This window comes from Amphiura filiformis, chromosome 19 (genome assembly GCF_039555335.1).
Source record: "Amphiura filiformis chromosome 19, Afil_fr2py, whole genome shotgun sequence".
Taxonomy (NCBI): Eukaryota; Metazoa; Echinodermata; class Ophiuroidea; order Amphilepidida; family Amphiuridae; genus Amphiura; species Amphiura filiformis.
Genome location: NC_092646.1, coordinates 21673074 through 21693211, shown reverse-complemented (window position 1 = coordinate 21693211; position 20138 = coordinate 21673074). Strand labels below are relative to the sequence as shown.

Sequence of the window (20138 nt, the reverse complement as noted above, 5' to 3'; positions counted from 1 at the left end):
TGAATGACTATTCCCACACTTAAGGGGGTACTACACCCCTGTGGTAAATTTGTGACTATTTTTGCATTTTTTCTCAAAAAATAATAACACACTGGTAATAAAAATTATGTATATTATTGGGGCAAGGAATCCAATTACTACACTGAAATTTCAGTGACTCAAGACAAGCGGTTCAGTATATATGATACGAAATGAGGTACATGCTAGCGGTACCTTATTTCTTATCATAAATAACAAACCACTTGTCTTGGGTCACTGAAATTCCAGTGTAGTAATTGGATTCCTGCCCTATAATATACATAACTTTGTTACCACTGTGTTATTAGTTTTGAGAAAAATGCAAAAATAGACACAAATTTATTGAGGGGTGTAGTACCCCCTTAAGTGGGCCAAACATATTACTAAAATATAGAAAAGCCTACAGGACCTTGGGTTTCATAAGAAGAAAGCTAGTTTCATGCCCCCAAAACATGAAGGCCACCACATAGGCTTAGGAACCGGGAGGACTGGAGGGAGGCTCAGCTCCCGCAATAATTTTGGTGCCGGGGCTGGAATACCTTTTAGCCCTCCCCCAATAATCCTAAGTTAAAAAATTATGATAAAATAGAGCGAAAATGGGTGTTTGTGACCTACATTTTGCAAAATTTTCTGACTCCGAGGGGAAACCACCCTCGGGCACCCCTGAGGCACATGCCGGTAAATTGAAACAAGTTGTTTATAAGAAACAATCCCGATGACAACATTCTCTTGGTCGGGTTTGTTCCATCCTGTGCACTTGAACCCATTTCTCACGTCTGCCAAAGGGGACACCCTCGCAAAATCCCTATTAGTTTGTACAGGGACTTTCAGTTCAAGATAATTTTCTCTACATGGAAAACACCAATTTAACTTTCCTTATTTTATAAATATTGGGAGTTTATGCCCATGATAAGAAATCAAACTTTTTCATTTTGAATTGTTCACCAAGAATTGATCGAAAAGTCTATCTTCACAAACAAAACAAAATTTAAATGATATAAAGCATTTAAAAATCAACAGTTAAATTTTGCGTTCCCGAGTTCTGAGCTGAAAACTGACTCGACATAGCAATAAAAATTTGCTCTAACTTTGTTTTATTTATCTAAAATGGCCAGGGTAAAACATATTTTGTTCACTAAATGTAGGGCTGGGCTCACATACATAACAAGAAAATAACACTGGAAGGGTGTCACCATCAATTTGCAATGAAAAGTCAACGTCTGCCGATTGGGTGAATCCAAGTCTGGATTTTCCCAAAATTGATGACGTCATTTTAATGATCGGCGCTGTTTACCATCTTTTTTGGATAGCGATCTACCTTATTGGATACGATCAGATGATTTATGTTCGTGAAATTCAGTACACAGTTTTCTAAGTGCTTCAATCCAGGCCACTGAAACTGACGATGGATATGAGGATACAACGCTGAATCTCTGCAAAAACAACCAATGAGATGAAGCGATCGATCCATTCCCGAGTGACATCACGCCGTCCGACAAATCGCACTCACTTGGGAAAGCATTGCGTGTGCATATGCCAGATTATGCGTTAAATGAAAATGGTATTTGGATTTACATTTTGTATTTTTAAAATAAATATCTGCTGATGTAATACCGGTATGACCAATCATGCAACAAAATTAAATATTGATCGAGAAATCTATCTACTAATACTATCCACAACGACACAATAGTTTAAATTGGATAGAAGATAGAGTGTGGAACTATAACTACTTCAGTCATTCAATCGTTGCCAATTTTCAATATAAAACAGTTCTGTTTGATGGTACCGAAATTTATTTTCAGAGCAAAGTTTACTATTTTTTTTCGCCGATGTGTATTTAAAAGCAATTTTTTTTAGGGTGCTGTACCTGTCGTTATCAGCGTTGTTTACTTCTGAATTTCCATTGCTTTACATGGTGTCAGACATGGTCATGCTTCACTGATTCTGATATGTTTTGACATACCCATAGCTCCACGTTCTATCTACTCGTGGCAAGATCGCCTGAAATTATACTGGCAGCGAATGAAGCATTTCTAGATGATTTCAAGAACACCACCGCGCATGCGTAAGAAATTTTTAGCCTACGTTTCGTTAGTTCCAGTAACTGTAACTCGTCATACCTGCAATCTTCATGGGAGTAATTTACTTAGTGCAAAAGTGTTCAAAATTTTGCTCTGCAAAATGTCTTGATTTTCATGATTTGGATTTATCATATTGAGCAGCATTCTACTTGTGATGTTTCTACACTGTGTAGAGAGGGTCTACATGTACAGCATCTCTGAGGTAAAACTGACAAATACAAGGTATATTTCTTGATGCTTGAAGTTTGGATTTCTTAAACGTACAGTGCATCCCTATGTACCGCTGCAAGACTTCAGGTCAGTAGCCAGTAGATATGTCATTATGTTTATGATAAAGACTGAAGTCTTGCTGGCAGGACTAACGTTTCGTATCACTACTATCAGATCGTTGAAACAAGAAAACCACATTCACGAATTCACTCACCTTCCTACACCACCAGTTGAAATAAAACTCAATGTACCGGTACCTTCATTAATAAAATATTGAAATCCTAGTATGACCCGTTATCGAAAATTGTTTGATATAAAACGTCAACAAAAGTAATTTTTCTGAAGAGTAGAACGCACGTGTCAAAATGGTGGCTCTAGTCTAATGCTGGTTTCATACTTTCATGTCGCTTGCCGCTGATTGGCATGACGCATGAGCAGTGCAGCTAAACGGACATTTAAACAAGGATTACGATTGGCTGATACGTCATCGCTACCATGTGTATAAAATTAGACTCGGGCCAGCCGCCAGACTGTGTGTGGCTATCACAGGTTTGTTAGGATCGACGAGCGTCAGGCCGACACAATCTGGTTGTGTAGGAGACCATCATCGTGACGCCCACGTTGGAACCATTGGATTACGGAAGAAATATTCATTACCAGGACTTATACATCGAACAACTGAATACATGCACAACGTGTGGACCAATATATTTTTGTAAACATTTTAGGCCTATAACAAAATGTATATTTTCGTACAATTGTACAACTATCGTTTCTACCCTATGACCTATAAAAGTTACCTGTTATCAAAGTGTCCGCAAAAAAACTGGTCATCGCAAGTATCTTTGATGCTGAAAACTAACGATATTCACGCAGGGACAGGCCGAAAAAACCTTACCTCGATCGTAAAATCCAAACCATGCATGTCATAAATAATTCATTATTCATTGTGTAAATGTCACTGATTGTGTCCATGTATTGTTATTGCACCTGCAAAAGCAGAAGTCATGCTGAATTTATACTCGATCGCTGGATCACCACGCGTGAATTCGCCTCTTAAAAAAAAGAAAACCTCTACGACCAGGTTGTTAAGCATCGAGCATGCTGACTGGCTTAGCAATTATCAAAGTAGTTTTGTAAACCAATCAGGTTAGACGTACTTTACTGGCGGGTCACTTATACCGTAAAAGGCCGTCGCGTTCATTGATTGGCTTACGATTGCGATGAATGGTGTTTGCAACCAATCACAAAACGGGTTACAAATAAATAAGGCGCCCATCGGAAATTTTGTACACGTCCATGAGGCTTCGCTCCGGAGGCTTCGCTTTTCTGCGAAAGCGAGCGAGTGACTATAAAGTCAGTTTCACACCTGTGATTTATGGAGCATATCATAAAATCTCTGAGCACATCCACAGCGCATTTGACAGATAAAAATGACATTTGCAATTCTGAGCAACGGGATTCCATGAAATTGAAGATTATGTAAATAAGTTATTCTACAGGATCGGTAATAATTAACAGCTGGTCTGCTGTATTTGAAGTGCATATTGAAGTTTGTAAGTTTGTGACTTCGTATGTTATGTGCAATAGATATTACAGGAAGCTTAAATTGGCACGCTTTCCTGCAATTTGTCTGTCGCTTGCGACAGTTATTTGGAGTTCGCTGGGCATAACCAGGACTGAAGCAATGTGGCCATTTCTATACTTGTACCGGGCAAGTACCGGACATTTTTCAGCACAGAGATTACTACAAATTCGTCCAAAGGTAAGCTAAGGGGTTGGGGACTTTGACTAACTGTTTCGGAGTTAAGGGTCGCTAAAAGTAGACCATTTCGGGGGCTGTATTTGTTGTACCGGTACTACAGTTGTATGAACAATGAGTGAAAACCGACAACATTCGCAGGTGAATTATTGCGACGCTGTAGTAGACCGCCGTTCACGGAAGAACGGCGGTATACAACTTACAAGCATGACAAGTAGACACAAGCGAATCAAGCCTGCCGATACGTCTACTGTTATTACAATACTACTCATGAATATTAATACCACATCCTCACTTCCTGTAAGCAATCGATTGAATGTTTTCTGCATGTCGATGACGTATGGGCAGCACTTGCCATGCTCACAACCGCGGCACACAAATAAAATTAAGTTTTAAATAATAATATGTATTTATTTCTTGATTGATTGATTGATTGATTGATTGATTGATTGATTGATTGATTGATTTAAACATTTTAATAGACATAATTATTCATATAAATTTATTTATTTAGATACTTTTTTAATGTTTATTTTTTTTTATTATTCTATTTCTTATAGGCCTATTTATAATATTTATTTTTTTATTTTTTTTATTTTTATTTGTTTAGTAATACTGTGTAATTTGTGTCTTGCCTAATATAATTAATATAATTATTTTCTTAACTGCATATTATATTAAATAGGACATAATTGTTTTTGTTATTATAAAATTCGTTTATTTATTTTTAATGTTTATTTTTATTTATTATTATAAAAAAGGTCTAGGCTTAAGTGAAACCATGTTGGTTATTCATAAACTAAAATTAAACTTGTTTTAGGCCCTATTTATTTATTTAATGTTTATTTACATTTATTTTATTTATTTATTTATTTATTACATTTTATTCTATTCTATTCTATTCCTTTTTAGTTTAGTTTAGTTTTATTCCATTTTATTCTGTTTTCTGTTCTATTCTTTTTTTTTTTTTTCAATTTAGTTTTACTAGTTAAAGCCATATTATAACATTTGCTGAGGAGGACGCCCTCACTGAATTTTTCAAATTCTTTTTTTTACACAATTAAATTGTACTTTATTAAACCAATATACCCTGCAAAAATCAAGACTCTAGGTGCTGTAGTTTTGTCAAAATCCGAGATTTTGAATAAAACGCCGGAATCCGCGCTTTATTATTACGATAGAATTATTAGTCGAACGCATACACAATGTTCATAACACACAGTACGTACACGGCATGTGGGAAGGTGATATACACAACAAAAGGTCGTACTATAACATGACCGAAGGAGTGGTACGTATTGGCGACATGTGTGCTGGTAGTAAATTCCAATTTTCTTTGCTTTGCCGTAGTTGTTCGGCTCAAAAATAAAAGGGGATATATCTGACAGTAAAAGTAGGGATAACCATCAACATTTCATGTTGCCCCTATTGCTACAAAAGATTGTTTTCTGGATAGAACTCATCAATAGAAGTATTTTGGTGGTTAAATGGTCAAAATCGGTCAAAACTTTTCGAATTATGAATTTTCAAAGTTTCCCATTCTGACCGGTCATTGGAACGAAATAAAATGACAAGGTCCAAAAATATCAACTGGGAGCAAAATTGGCATAAAGCATATATTTACCTTTATATATTTCTTTATTTTAACATATATATGCAAACATGAAACAAGCATATTGTGATAGTATCAAAGGGTTTTCTTATGAAATGGCACTTTACTAGTCAATGGCATGAATTATTTTTTCAAACCGAGGCATTGAAATCATGCATTTAGCGAACATTTGCCAAAACTCATCCAAGATGGCCGATATGGCACAAAATCAAAATTGCACTAAGTCCAGGTAAACCTTTTTTTTTCACAACCAAAAATTTCGATGTTATTGGGTTTAATATGACCAATTAGTAGGTGTATGCAAATTAAATCTTAAGTGTCATTGAAGGTCATTGACTCATTCACAACAATAGAGGTTATCCACAGTAATCCACTTCACTCATCATGCTCATGTGTGACTTCTGACAAAAGGTGCTGGTTCCCGTAGTATTCCTCATTCAAAACAATTCAATACATGACCTCGGAGTTACCTGCATGACTTTCAAGGGCTATTTTGAAACAGTTATGGTTGCACATTCAGGTACTTCTTTTGAAAGTTCTAAACAAGGTATAGCCAGCAGCAAGTTGTAGATGGTATGGGCCTAAATATAAGAAAACATTTAGGGTTGAAATCAGGTGAAAAATACATCAAATGAGCACGAAACTTCACATTTATGTTCAGAAAGGTGTCTTCTTAGCATGATTCGAAAGGAGTATGGAATTTCCAAAGGGAAGCTGGTGATTTAATTTGTAACTCAAGATCTACTTGTTCAATATTTTAACCTTTGTACAGAGGGTATGATAGAGGTATCATTGGCAACTCTGCCAAATTTCAGCTCAGTAGGCCACGTTTTTCACCTGAAATTATTGACATGAATATTTTGTGCCATTCTTGAGCAGTGCTGAACTCAGCCACTGGCAATTAAAGCGCACTGTGGCGATGGACCAATTTTGACTCGCACTTACAGGAAAATTAAATAAGTTATGTTGCTGTGATTTGCAAGATAGTTACAAAATATAATTGGCATTAACTTCCCCAATTTTTACAGAAAAATATTGAAAAATAAAAGAATGAGATCAATTTAGAAATGTCTGTGCAAGCACTAAGCAGTGCACAGTTGAGCTCCCTGCATATCTATGGGAGTGTTCTAATCAAGTTGATGGTTCATTGGTCATCCCTAGTAAAAGCTAACATTTTATGGCAAAGAAATGCTAATCTATTTTGTTTGAAAATGTTACAATATAATATGGCTTTAAGTATTATTTTAATATTCTTTTCCAAACTTTTAGTTTTATTTCATTTTATTTTTATTTTCAATATTCCAGACTATAATTTTATTACGTATTTCTTGGCCATGGTGGAACACTGAGCTACGCTTGTAGCTTCACGAAAACACGCGAAAGCGTACATCGCTATCGACAAGCTTTAATTTGACCTCGATCGTGTGCATGTACATTAAATCTGTGCATGCACGGTTAGATTAAGTTCACTACTCATTTCACAGATACGCATGGATATTTTGATCGGCCATGTTTTCTAGTTTCGAGAGCCGGACCGAGACTCAGGCTAGCAAATGCCATGTGCCTCGCGTTGCGCAGCTTCGATAAGCAATGCATTTCATTCACCAGAAAAAGTTGCAGCATGCCGTCAAAAATATAAACAAATAAACAGACGTCGTCTGCTGCCCAAACGATGACGTAACGACCATTTTAAACATACAAAGACATGGTTTAGTAAATAACTAGTGTATTAAAATGTAATAAAACATACTTTATGCGTTTGTATCATATTTTTCTGTGTGTTTTCCTTTTTTGACCAGTATATTTGAACAAATTGAAAAAAATGTGGTAACAAGGTCAAGGTCAAACCACTTTGGTTTAATGGGGGGTGGGAGGGTTCAATTCCCCCATATTCAAGCAATCAAATGACTCTGACCCCCTCAAATGAAACCCCAGACCCCAAACACAAGGAATTTCCCTTAATATTTTGTTGTTGTCACATTTTCAATCATCACAATGAGTCAAGTTCACCTTGCCCCCATGAAATTTATTAAATTTAAAGACCCCACTGGAACAGACCCCTACTGCCCCATGCCTTATGAAAAAACCCTATTTAATTCACATTGACTGCCCCTGGTTACGGATGGTGTCATCTTTATTTACAGTCATTCAGTCATTTAATAAAGGATTTATCTTGGATTAATCAACCCAAAAATGTCAGTCGGCATTAAGTGCATCACTGTGCAAGCAAGCACAGCAAATCATATCCAATGTATGGGATTATTTCTTAACAAAGGAAACGGAGCAGCTTAAGCTTTGGACTTCGAAGATAAGAGTGCTATCCAGAACACTATGGAAGCAACCGGGATTAAATCTAGGTCAACCCTCTACAAGATTAGAAAACATGGACCTAAATCTCCAGTGAAAAGAGGACCCAAAAGGAAGCGGATAGTCGACAGTGTAGATGATTTTGATCGAGGTGTTATCAGGCTGCTAATTAGCAATATGTACATAGAGAAGAAGTGGCCAACAATTAACTCAATATATGATGAGGTCAAGATTGCAATCAACTTCCAAGGTAGCAAGTCATCACTAAGAACAATTTTAAAAGACATGGGCTACAAATATAGCAAGAGGCCAGAAAGACTTGTTAAAGAAAGGCCAGACATTGTTGCCAAAAGACACGACTACCTGAGTAAAATGAAACAAATTAGACAGCTTACCAACTGCCCTGTCGTGTATTTAGACGAAACTTTCCTCCACCAAATCATACAAAGTCCAAATGCTGGGTAATTGCTGGATCAGGAGGATTTCTTATTCCAACCGGAAAGGGAAGCAGGTTAATTATTTTGCACGCTGGGTCAAAAGAAGGATTTGTTCAAGATGCTCTCCTTTCATTTCAATCCAAGACGGGATCTAGTGATTACCATGATGAAATGAATGGCAACGTTTTTCTGGAATGGTTTACCCATCAATTTCTGCCAAATATACCCCAACACACTGTCATCGTCATGGACAATGCACCTTATCATTCAGTTCAGGAGGAACGAATACCGACGATGAACACAAAGAAAGCCGAAATGCAAGAGTGGCTAACAGCTCAAAATGTAGATTGGTGTCCAACCATGATCAAGGTGCAGCTGTATGCACTTATTCAGATGCACAAACCAAGGTGTACGAAGATGGTAATTGACGAATTGGCAAGATCCCATGGTCAATATATTCTGCGACTGCCCCCTTACCATTGTGAGTTGAATCCTATCGAACTGATTTGGGGGCAAGTCAAAGGTGACGTTGCAACAAAAAACTCAACGTTCAAGATGGTAGACGTTAAAAAGCACCTTGAAAATGCACTAGCAAATGTAACGCCTGAAAATTGGGCTAAAGCCGAGCAGCATGTCATCAAACTTGAAGAAGAAATGTACAATAATGAAGTCAGAATTGACACAACACTACCGGAGGACCAATTGAACAGCTTCAGATTCCAAATTGAAGTCGACGATAGCAGCAGCGAAGAGTCCGACTCGGACTCTGAAGATGACGATGCCTATGCCAGTGCACCAGAGTTCCCGCTTGGAGTTTGAGTGAAGTGTAAACAGGTAAGTCAGATTATAATTTACAAATTGTCCTTACAATTACATGAAATTCAACATGCATGCACATGATCATCATAGGGTAGTGCGCTTGTACACAATGTTTTTCATGATTTACTTCATTGATTTTGAATAGTGCAAATCCTTGACCTGCTAACCAGTCGAGTACGTGTCGCATAAATAATCCTACCTGCAAAAAGCAGTCATTTCTTCTGCACTGCAAGTGCAAGTTGAGCTGCTCACAAATACACAATATGCAATCGATCCAAGGTTTATCAAATCAGTTTGTTGTTTACGTTGTGACTTGCAAGTGTCACTCGCGTAAATACGCCAGTGACACTTGCAAGTCACGAAGTAAACAACAAACAAAAAATCAACTCGACGAGGCATGTTTGAACTGCATTCTTGAGCTAGCTCACAGTCAAGCACTCAGCTCCGGTCAACTGCTTCGTTTCTCGGATTTTACAGCATATCATAGCACATACTGCGTTATGATAGTAATCCCAATCATCATCGAGTGCTCATAGAAGCAGAAACATATAATATGATCCATGAATTGGTGCAAATATTGTAAATGATCCATTAAATTTCGCCAACATCGCGGTAAAATTATTTACATCTTCCACATGTCTCTGTACTGTACGCCAGCCGTATATCGGCCTGTATTTTAAAGTATGGCGATGTATGCGTGATGACCTCTGTCAACTAACCAATCACATAACGGCAGGGTTAAGGTCATCAATGATCGAGGTCACTGCGCCGTACAGTGTATATACGCTTAGTACGCTACATGGACGCAATAGAAGTGTTCCAGGTTGGCCAAGAAATACGTAATAAAACAGTAGTACATATAACTTAATCACTGACTGTGTGGGTGCATGTAATATTTTTAGTCAATAACCATTATTTTAAGTGCAAAGTGATTGTCATGTGTGGTGAGATAGACAGGCCAGGACCAGGTCATTGAGAATGTTATTAATATTCATGAGAAGTGTTATAATTACAATAGATGTATCGGCAGGCTTGATTCGCTTGTCAAGTAGACCTACGATCGCGTTCTACAAAATGTATCCTCGACAGTCGACATCCATCGTTGGTTTATCAGTGGCCTGGATTGAAGATAGACTTTTCGATCAACAATAATAAATTAAATTCATAATCATGTGTGATGTGTGTGTTACTGTTGCAATTCAATTGCATGATTGATCATTGCCATCTAGTCCGAATAATCAGACCCAGAACAAAATATTAATTTCTGACAGGATGTTGTACTGGGTCTGAACTGTTTCCATATGAAATCTTGATGGAAAATTGGACAATAGAAGCACATGGTTCTACGTGACAGCTTTTTAATCCCTATTCAGGTGACGTGAATCACGCTATTGTAGGTATGTGAGCATTCCTTACCTGAGCATGCGCAATATTCAGCCTCTCTCAGCATAGGGGAAATCGCGCACCCGGCGCCATTTTGGAAATTCATTACCGGTAGTAAATTTTACGGCGATGTTTTTGAAAATATTTTTTGGGGAATTAGATCGAGTTAGAAACAGTTCCAAAGCTTACAAGGCCAAGTCAAAAGGTTAAACTTGATCATAACCCGGAAGAGGTCAGATGATTCGCACGTGGTCGCGGCAAATTTTGGCGACTTTCTAGTGGGTTTGAAAGTGTCGATTTCGATCTAATTTTTTCGGAAATTACTCTCCAAATATCTAAATCACGGAGTTGAGCGGTAAGTTATATGGAGCACGCGGTGAAGAAAGATAGTTTTTTGTACATAAATATGTTTGGTTTGATGAGATTTGATGGATGCCTTGCGCAAAAAGTGAGTGAACTGGGGACTTTGTGTAGTATGAATTCGGCGACTTTTGCCAGTGAGTGAACATGTTTAACCCGGCATGGTTTGCGATACTAATTGAATGGGCTCATGCTGTGAATGCTGGGATAGATTCTCATTCTGTGCCGACTATGAGTCGGGGGAAGAAGCAAATTTGGACCTTTCCTATTCCTATCCCATCATGCATAGCGCTAGCAGATTTTTGCTATGATAGATGCTGAATGACTGGGGTGGGCACATCGGGTATGATGGCCGGGGGGACACAGGCCGTTTTTGGCCATTTTCCTATTTGATTTTCTAAATGTTCAAATTGATGGGGGGGGGGACGTACTCCTATGACGCTACGTCATGGGGGGGGGTAACTTGAGCAGGAGTGACCCCATTCTGATGATCAAGTGAACTGGCCCTCGAGTTTCCATAATGATCTTGGAATAGGGAGCATCGCCAGCCAGTGCTCCAAAGGGTGCCTGCTCAAAGACAAAACTTAAAGCTGGGGGAAGGGGTAGGGGGTTCATACTTGAGCAGGAGTGACCCCATTCTGATGATCAAGTGAACTGGCCCTCGAGTTTCCGCAATGATCTTCGGAATAGGGAGCATCGCCAGCCAGTGCTCCAAAGGGTGCCTGCTCAAAGACAAAACTTAAAGCTGGGGGAAGGGGTAGGGGGTTCATACTTGAGCAGGAGTGACCCCATTCTGATGATCAAGTGAACTGGCCCTCGAGTTTCATAATGATCTCGGAATAGGGAGCATCGCCAGCCAGTGCTCCAAAGGGTACCTGCTCAAAGACAAAACTTAAAGCTGGGGGAAGGGGCAGGGGGGTTCATACTTGAGCAGGAGTGACCCCATTCTGATGATCAAGTGAACTGGCCCTCGAGTTTCCGCAATGATCTTCGGAATAGGGAGCATGCGCCAGCCAGTGCTCCAAAGGGTGCCTGCTCAAAGACAAAACTTAAGCTGGGGGAAGGGGGCAATGGGGTTCATACTTGAGCAGGAGTGACCCCATTCTGATGATCAAGTGAACTAGCCCTTGAGTTTCCATAATGGTCTTGGAATAGGGAGCATCGCCAGCCAGTGCTCCAAAGGGTGCCTGCTCAAAAACATTTTCGTGGGGGAGGGGGGGGGGGTGAATGCATCAGCTAATGCTTATAATAATTAATTACCCCCCCCCCCCCCTTGTATCAGTGAAAAGGTGTACTCGGGTGGGTAGTATAGAAACCGTGAGTTTTTCAATGACAAAACAAAATAAGACACTTGAACACAAATGTCAGTTTTTCTTTATTTTTGCATGATGTTGGCCCTCTCTGTGGTTTCCCAGGGACTGCCTTTTGAGGAGAGCGAGAGCAATCACTCTCTACTGCTCTTTAATTCATGCTCTCCTGCAAATTCCAAAAGACAGTCCCTGGTTACCATCCTCTGTCAAAGCTGGAATCTGCATCAGAAAACAGAAATAAAACAAAATGTTACTCATACATGTTCATTTGTATATTAGGGGGCTATCATTTTCTGCGGAAGGGGGCTCCCAAATTTACAAAAAGTCAGCATCAATAAAATTGCGACCCCCCTATTTCGGCAACAAAATTTTATGACCCCCTCCCCCACCACCCACTGATACACCTTAGGGCCTATGTACCCCATGAAGAGGCTAAAATTGTATTCAGTCTTTTGAATAAGATAAACACACTATCTGTGGTCATCTTGAGACTGCCTACATTTTGGTCATCAAAATTGTATGACCCCCTATTTTTCTTTCCAAAAGAAAGGGCCCCCGCCCCCTGTGTATATTTGGGCCCCCCCCCCCTCGCCTCCAAGGAAAATGATCCAGGCCCTTATGTTCACATCAATACAAATTCAATCAATCTAGGATTACATTTACAGTTCAGTACCGGTAAATGACAAGTGCTTGTTTCTTAAAATTGTGTACTCACAATGCACAGTATAGGCCTATATTAACCATTTTAATATGTGCATGCACAAAAAGTTTGTACAGGAAATTGGCTGAAAAATTGAGACATTCAAATTAGCATATCTCCATAACCACATGTCGTATGACATTCATTTATGCCTCATCAGTTTTCTTTCATTTAGCTCTTTAATATGAGATTACTTTGATGAGAATCAAAAAAAGTTCAAATTTTTTTGTATTATACCTAGCTATTGTGGACCATCCTTCTGATACTTGAGTGTTTGGACACGCGGAACGGTTTTTTGTCTACCTCTCTGTTTGTAAACAAACCAGGCCTCGCCGAATACGAAAGTCAGCGTAATAGTACGGCACTAATTGCCATCTATCATGGCTCATGCATTGAATGATGCATGTTTGGTAAGCTTAATAATAATAACATGTTTACCTTTGTTTCCACGACAGGCGCTGCATTTATTTGCAAACGTTTCTGAATATCTTGGACATTGCTAGCAGACTCAAGGGGTCGTAAATGTGCTGTGGCATCAGCAGACGGGGTTTCGTTTGTGTCATCATCACTGGCATTTTCACTATCGCTACTCCCGTAGCTTTGCAACGCTGCGATCGCGGCCATTTTTTGTGTGTACCAGTATCATTCCCAGCATGCTCTCTCAGACTTGACCTTTAATTGGAATTAAGAAAACTGTTGTAAAAATTTAAGCTATATTATTCCACCAAGAAGCTTGAAAAAGTAGTAAAGAAGCAATTTTAAGATTTATTAACATAATTTATTGTATATTACATAAATAATATTCAGAAACATGTAAAAAGTGTGAAAATATATCAGAATTACATAAGTTTAGGGATTTTTTGTGTATTTCTAGAATTGGGAAATGAACCTGCCAGTCGACTGCGGAAGTAAAGTACCTGAACGAAAGGAAATCGACAAGAGATTAGGAAAATCTACCTGCAATACGGACTTACTTTCGATGTAAATATTTACTGGTCCTGGATCAAAGATGGGTATGTTATTTTGAGAATGTTGCATTTATACGTTTGCATATGTTTTGTTTCACAGTGATTGATGAGCGACTTTGCAAGGGAGCCGTCGCCAATTAAAAAGGACGGACACCTGTAGTCCGAATAATCAGACCCAGAACAAAATATTAATTTCTGACATGATCGTGTACTGGGTCTGAACTGTTTCCATATGAAATCTTGATGGCAAATTGGACAATAGAAGCACATGGTTCTACGTGACAGCTTTTTAATCCCTATTCAGGTTACGTGAATCACGCTATTGTGGACCATCCTTCTGATACTTGAGTGTTTGGACAAGCGGAACGGTTTTTTTTTTTTTTTCTTTTTGTAAACAAACCAGGAGGTCGAAATCGTCCTCCTCGCCGAATACGAAAGTCAGCGTAATAGTACGGCACTAGGACACCTGTATGATTTTTACCGATGATTGATCCCCATGCATGCATACATGTACTGTGTACACTGTCAGCATTGACCCATGTTGACAGTCACTGCACAGTGACACGGCGTGCTGTCAAATTGACATTCCCATTTGATGTGTAAGCTCATGAGCTTATGATACTTCAGTATATTGCAGAATATGTGGTTATATTCTAAAATCAGAGATTCCACTTTTCAGGTTTTTTACCTGTGCTGTGTTTTTATTTATTTTCACTGCCCGTTTTGGGGCATTTTGGTCCCGGTGGGTTCAGTTTGTATTTAAAATGATTCGTACCCCATGCACAGCACGGGTACGAATAAGAAGTATCCAAAGACAGTGTACATGGATATCCATGCAGGAGGAGCTGTCAAAAATTACATTCAAAACCAGGATAACTGCACCCATTATGAAAATTCACACAAACCAATCATTTTCAAAATACACTGAAACCCTATATTCCATTTTTGAAAAATATGATCCCTAATGTTTACTTACTTTTGTTCAGCAAAAACCAAATTCCAGTTTGTCAAATTCATGTCTCAGAACATTGTTTATATTTTGTAGACTGATAAATGTTTCCATATATTGCACCCAAGTGTCAGTGCTAAACCCCTCATGTGGAGCAAATAATATTACAAGAAGTCAATTTGACCAACCACATTATAGATTAGGCTGTTCTTCCCCATCCATAATGTGTTTTGAAGCATGACCAAGCAACATCTTTAATCTACTCAAGGCGAGATGACAGCATGTCATGATTTAATTGACCAACAGCAACACCAAACATGTGATACACATGGTAGACCTAAGCCAAGCTCTTTCAGTGAGTATGAAATCTCTGTTACCAGTGTATTGAAAAGCACATGTTCGGTGAAGTGCATCAAAGAAATTGTTTTTTAAAGACTTGATACAGACTATTGGGCAACATGCTGTACATAAAGACCTACAGGCTGCAGTTTGCCAAATGAAAATGGTGGCAAGTTTGATCAGAAGAATTTATGTGGTGGAATTAAAACATTTATACATCATTTTTGGCAACAAATTTCAACCAAATTGTTATTTTAAAAGGATATTCTTACAGAAGGACTTCTCCTTATCAAGTTTAGCAACAAAAGACATTGGTGAGTACTGTATTGTTTGTAATAAACGCTCCCCCTCTAATAAACGCCCCCCTCCCATTTTTGTGTGAAAAATTGACAAAAATGCAAACATTTCCATGCCATATCGTGTAGGTAAGCTTAAAACTTGCATCAGTAATGGCAGTCACGATCGCTAAATTGCATGGAAAAACCCTATTTTGACTCAACTCCCATCCATTCATTGCCTAATTATGGTAAAATTTCACTAATTCCATGCACTTACAGGTGTAATTTTGTTGTATTTCCCACGAAATTGTAATTTTCAGTGGGTGCCGCCATCTTGTATGGTCGTAAATCCCTCCTTTTAACAGGAGCACCATCGGGAAATTGAACCCGATTTTAAGCTTTTTTCACTGACAATTCACTTCCAATAAACGCCCCCCATTTGGAAAAATGCAACGCCCCCGGGGCGTTTATTACAAACAATACGGTAAGTAATTACTTGTTGTAAAAAAACCCTGCTGCACATGGCCATGTCATGGAATTGGTCATTGATACCATTTTCCGCGTATATTGTATTTTTAAAAAGGTAGGACGTATGACCGTTCCAGGATTTGAAAATGACCCCCATTTCACGGGGAATCGAGGACATTTGTAGCAATTTTACCCCCTATCTTGGGCAAAATCAAGGACAATTTACCCTTAAATAATCCCCCTATTTTTATTATTTCGAGGACGCATATCCGTGGCATTTTCATTTCACACCCTTATCATGGGGAATCAAGGACATTTTTTCTGGAAAAATGCCCCTATTTTTACCATTTCAAGGACGCTTTTGAATATTGCCCCCTATTTCACGGGGAAATGAGGACAATTTTTTCAGAAAAAATATCAATTTTGTGTGGAACTATTAAAAAAGGACAGAAAAAGTACAAAAAACGCGAACGAAAGTCCTAGAAATACACCCTATTTTTCATTTCAAGGACAATTTTGCTCCAAAACACCCCTAATTTGGACAATCGCGAACAATTCCGCGGACATTTCTTGAAAAGTACCCCTAATTGGAACCATCATGTGTACACATCGTCAGTGAAGAGTGAACCCACCGGGATTTTGGCCTGCATTCATGTACTTTTTCAGGTTTTTCTCACCAGTTTCAGGGTTTTTTTGAGTGAAACTGAGTGGCATCTCTAAGGTGGTAATGGAGGCATTATGAAAGTGCTCTATGCATGTTTTAAACAGATTAATTGAGTAGAGCAAAACACACTTATCATTAATATGCCTTTTGTTTGAAGCCAATCGGACATACGGTTTTCAAAATATATCAATTTATATTTGCTTTGTATCTTATTGTTTTTATCAATAATCAATCAAGTTAATGAGCTAAAATGACTGGAGAAGCTCATTAACATATACGTTTTGCCAATATTTTGCTAAAAATCCATGCATAAATGTTCAGGGTACTTTTATTTCGCATATACTTTTGCCTTGAAACTTGGTCAAAGTGTTTCTAATATTATGTTCTAATGTATTATATAGTGAAGCCACCCCCTAATTTGCATAATTAATTAGCATTTATGCAAATTAGCTCATTAATAGATGCAAATATGCAAATTAGAGGTCGGCTTCACTATATAATACGGTAGGCCTACTTTAGAACATATTAGAAACACTTTGACCAAGTTTCAGGGCAAAAGTATGCAAAATAAAAGTAGGCCTACCCTGAATATTTATGCATGGATTTTTAGCAAAATATTGGCTATTTAAACTCAAATTGTCTTAATTTTTACAAATTTTCCCAATTTGTTTTGGAAGAATTTTGGCCAGATTGTGGCAAAATTGGGCTATTTTTCGAAAAATTGAAAAAAATTTGAAAAAAGGACCCATTCATATACCAAAATTGGCTTAGAAAAAGGGGTCATTCATATACCAAAAGGCGAAAATGCTACCCATATTAGCGGCACGTCCCCGTATGGTCATTTGTACAAAGTACCCCCCTGGGGATTTTAATATCACAGTACTAGCCTGTCTAAATTCCCATATTTGCAGGCATTTTTACATGCCTGTAGAGGAAGAATGCACCATTTTTGAGAGCAAATTACGCATGCCTACTGCCAGGTTTTGAAAATTCACAATTTCAAAATGTGTTTGTAATTTTTCTCCCCTGAAAAGTTCAAATTTGCAATATAAAAAATTAATAACGCGATCCACGATTTGCTAGTGTTTCGTACACGCGCCCATCAACCGCAATGTTTCTAGTTGTCAATGTTTTTGTTGTCAATGTTTTTAGATTGTCAATGTTTTTAAAGATTGAAAACATTGTCACCGTTGGAAAAACATTGACATTGACATTTTTCAATACATTGAAACAGCGCAGCACATTACCAGGGGGGTCATACATGTACCTTGTTTAGTTTTTGATAAATGCAAAAATATGAATATTGAGTTATTGACCTTTAAATTTTAATTTAAACAAAACAAAATAACACATTCATGGCTCTCAGTGTACATTGTAGGATGACTAATTTTAATGAGTGTACTGTGGAACATTACATGCACATGAAGTCTTACATAAGAACCTAGCTTTCCTTCCCAATTACCGTGATTCGTCCGAGTATAGTCCCACGCCGAGTATAATCCCACCCCCATTTTTGAAAAATTTCAGAAATTGTAAAAAAAAAAAAAATTTGAAATTCGAGTATAATCCCACCCCCAATTGTGACAAATTTTCACATAAAAAACGGGCGGGACTATACTCGGACCAATACGGTAGTACCGTACTGACGCGAGTTTAGTCCCACCGATAAGTAAAGTCCCACCCCCCAAATTTTCGAAAAAGTTATTTATTTTTTCGGTTTTGTAGTGTCCCTTGACCTAGACCTAAATGCTAGGATCATTTATGGTTGACCTAAAAAAATTTGAATTTTGCACGAAGTTTTGTGTTTTTAATATGAAAATTGATACTTTGTTTTCATGTCATATTCTATTAATGATATCAAAATGCATTGAATTTGAATGCATTTTGATATCATTATAGAGTATGAGGGCTATTTCATTAAATGACACGTTCACAAAAATGGCTTTTATCATATCTGGTTGATATAATTAGGGTGATAATGCAGTGTTATTAACTTAATTCTAAGTATGCCACAAACTGCAAGCTACATGAGCATTTTTACAGAATTCTGTCTATTTTTTGTATAAAAAAATTGCCAAAAGGTACATTTTTAACCCAATTTTGGAGTCCCATTTCATTTTGCCCATGTATTCTGAATTAATTCTTTGAAACATTAGGTACATTCTATGGCAATGTGCTTGTTGCAATGAAAATATGATATGTGTGGAACATCATGCAAGTTGAATGGTGAAAATTGGTGCAAAAATGTTAAAATTCAGAGATTCTTGCAAAATTGGCATTTTGCGTTAAATAAAAAATGAGTGTCCTCTCCAATTCATGCCTCCATTTTTGTTAACATTAAAGAGGAAATATAAACCCTTACCCTACCTGTATAATCTGTGTTATATTACCAATTGATGGGACAGGGCACTGATTGAGGAATTCATTTATTTTACATACAGTAGACCACTTGTTCTTGATACCACAGTTCGCGTTAAAATTTGTCCTCTCCAGAACTGAAGTTAATTACTAATTGTTGAAATAAGAAGGGTTATATCATAGAATGTGAAATTTGTAGAGGAAGAGTGGTCTTCCTTCTACCAAGGTGGCACATGATTTGGTATTTGTTGCATTTTTGCAATCCTGTATCCACGATTCTGTTTGCAATTTAACAAATGTCCTCTCCAGCACAATTATGTCATTTCCATGAATTGGTAAACAAACTAAAAAATAAAAATTTCAAAGAGCCAAACCTACAAGAAATTTTTGCATTTTATTGCAAATTATGCTTACAAACCACTTTAGTGTTCAAATTATTGTCCAGTTGTTGAGAACACATATGATATTATTCTGCATTGAACTTTGGTTAGCTAAAAATTGCAATATTCCTAATTTAACCAGAATATTAACCCTGTTTGTAGTGGATTTTAAATGCTGGGGATCTTTTATGCAATAATATTGAATTATTGATGCAGCTATTTCTAAAGTTAAAAGTACCGGTATGCTTTATTATGTGTTCAAAAATGTGTCCTATCCAGAACAAATGACACAGGAGGGTCTTTTATTTTAGGTTTTCCATGACTAGTACAACAGATTGACTTAGAATACTCACTTATGCATCAGTGTAGCTATTGGGCAGGACAAAATGACTATTTCATGAATTTTTCATGTGAAGATAAAGTTTATCCTTAAAAATATGTAGTAATTTTGCACCATTTATCTGGATTAGTATCAATTTACTAATTGTTTTATATTGAAACTGGCATATTTAAGACAGTGAAGTGTAAAGGAACATACAACAATTATTACAGACTAAATATGAATAAGTATGAACCCAATGTTGGTTACATATACTCTTTCAAAGTTGTGTATTAAATTGTTTAAAAAATGTCCCTCAGACGGCAGCTATGTTTTACACAGCAAAATTCAATTTAATTTTTTTAATGGTTCCTGAGGGTTTGACGCTCTAATATTTTGAGAATTATTGACAC

At 37.6% G+C, this 20138-nt stretch overlaps 1 protein-coding gene across 1 annotated transcript in view; it reads right to left on the bottom strand.

Moving 5' to 3' along the window:
- LOC140141045 (pre-mRNA-processing factor 17-like) overlaps positions 1-13659 on the bottom strand; it is a 36112-nt gene extending 22453 nt beyond the window's left edge. Inside the window, exon 1 of the mRNA XM_072162824.1 lies at positions 13441-13659. Coding sequence (XP_072018925.1) covers positions 13441-13626 — 186 coding nt within the window. The 5' untranslated portion in view covers positions 13627-13659. The remainder of the gene's footprint in view (positions 1-13440) is intronic.
- Between the last annotated feature and the right edge of the window lie 6479 nt (positions 13660-20138).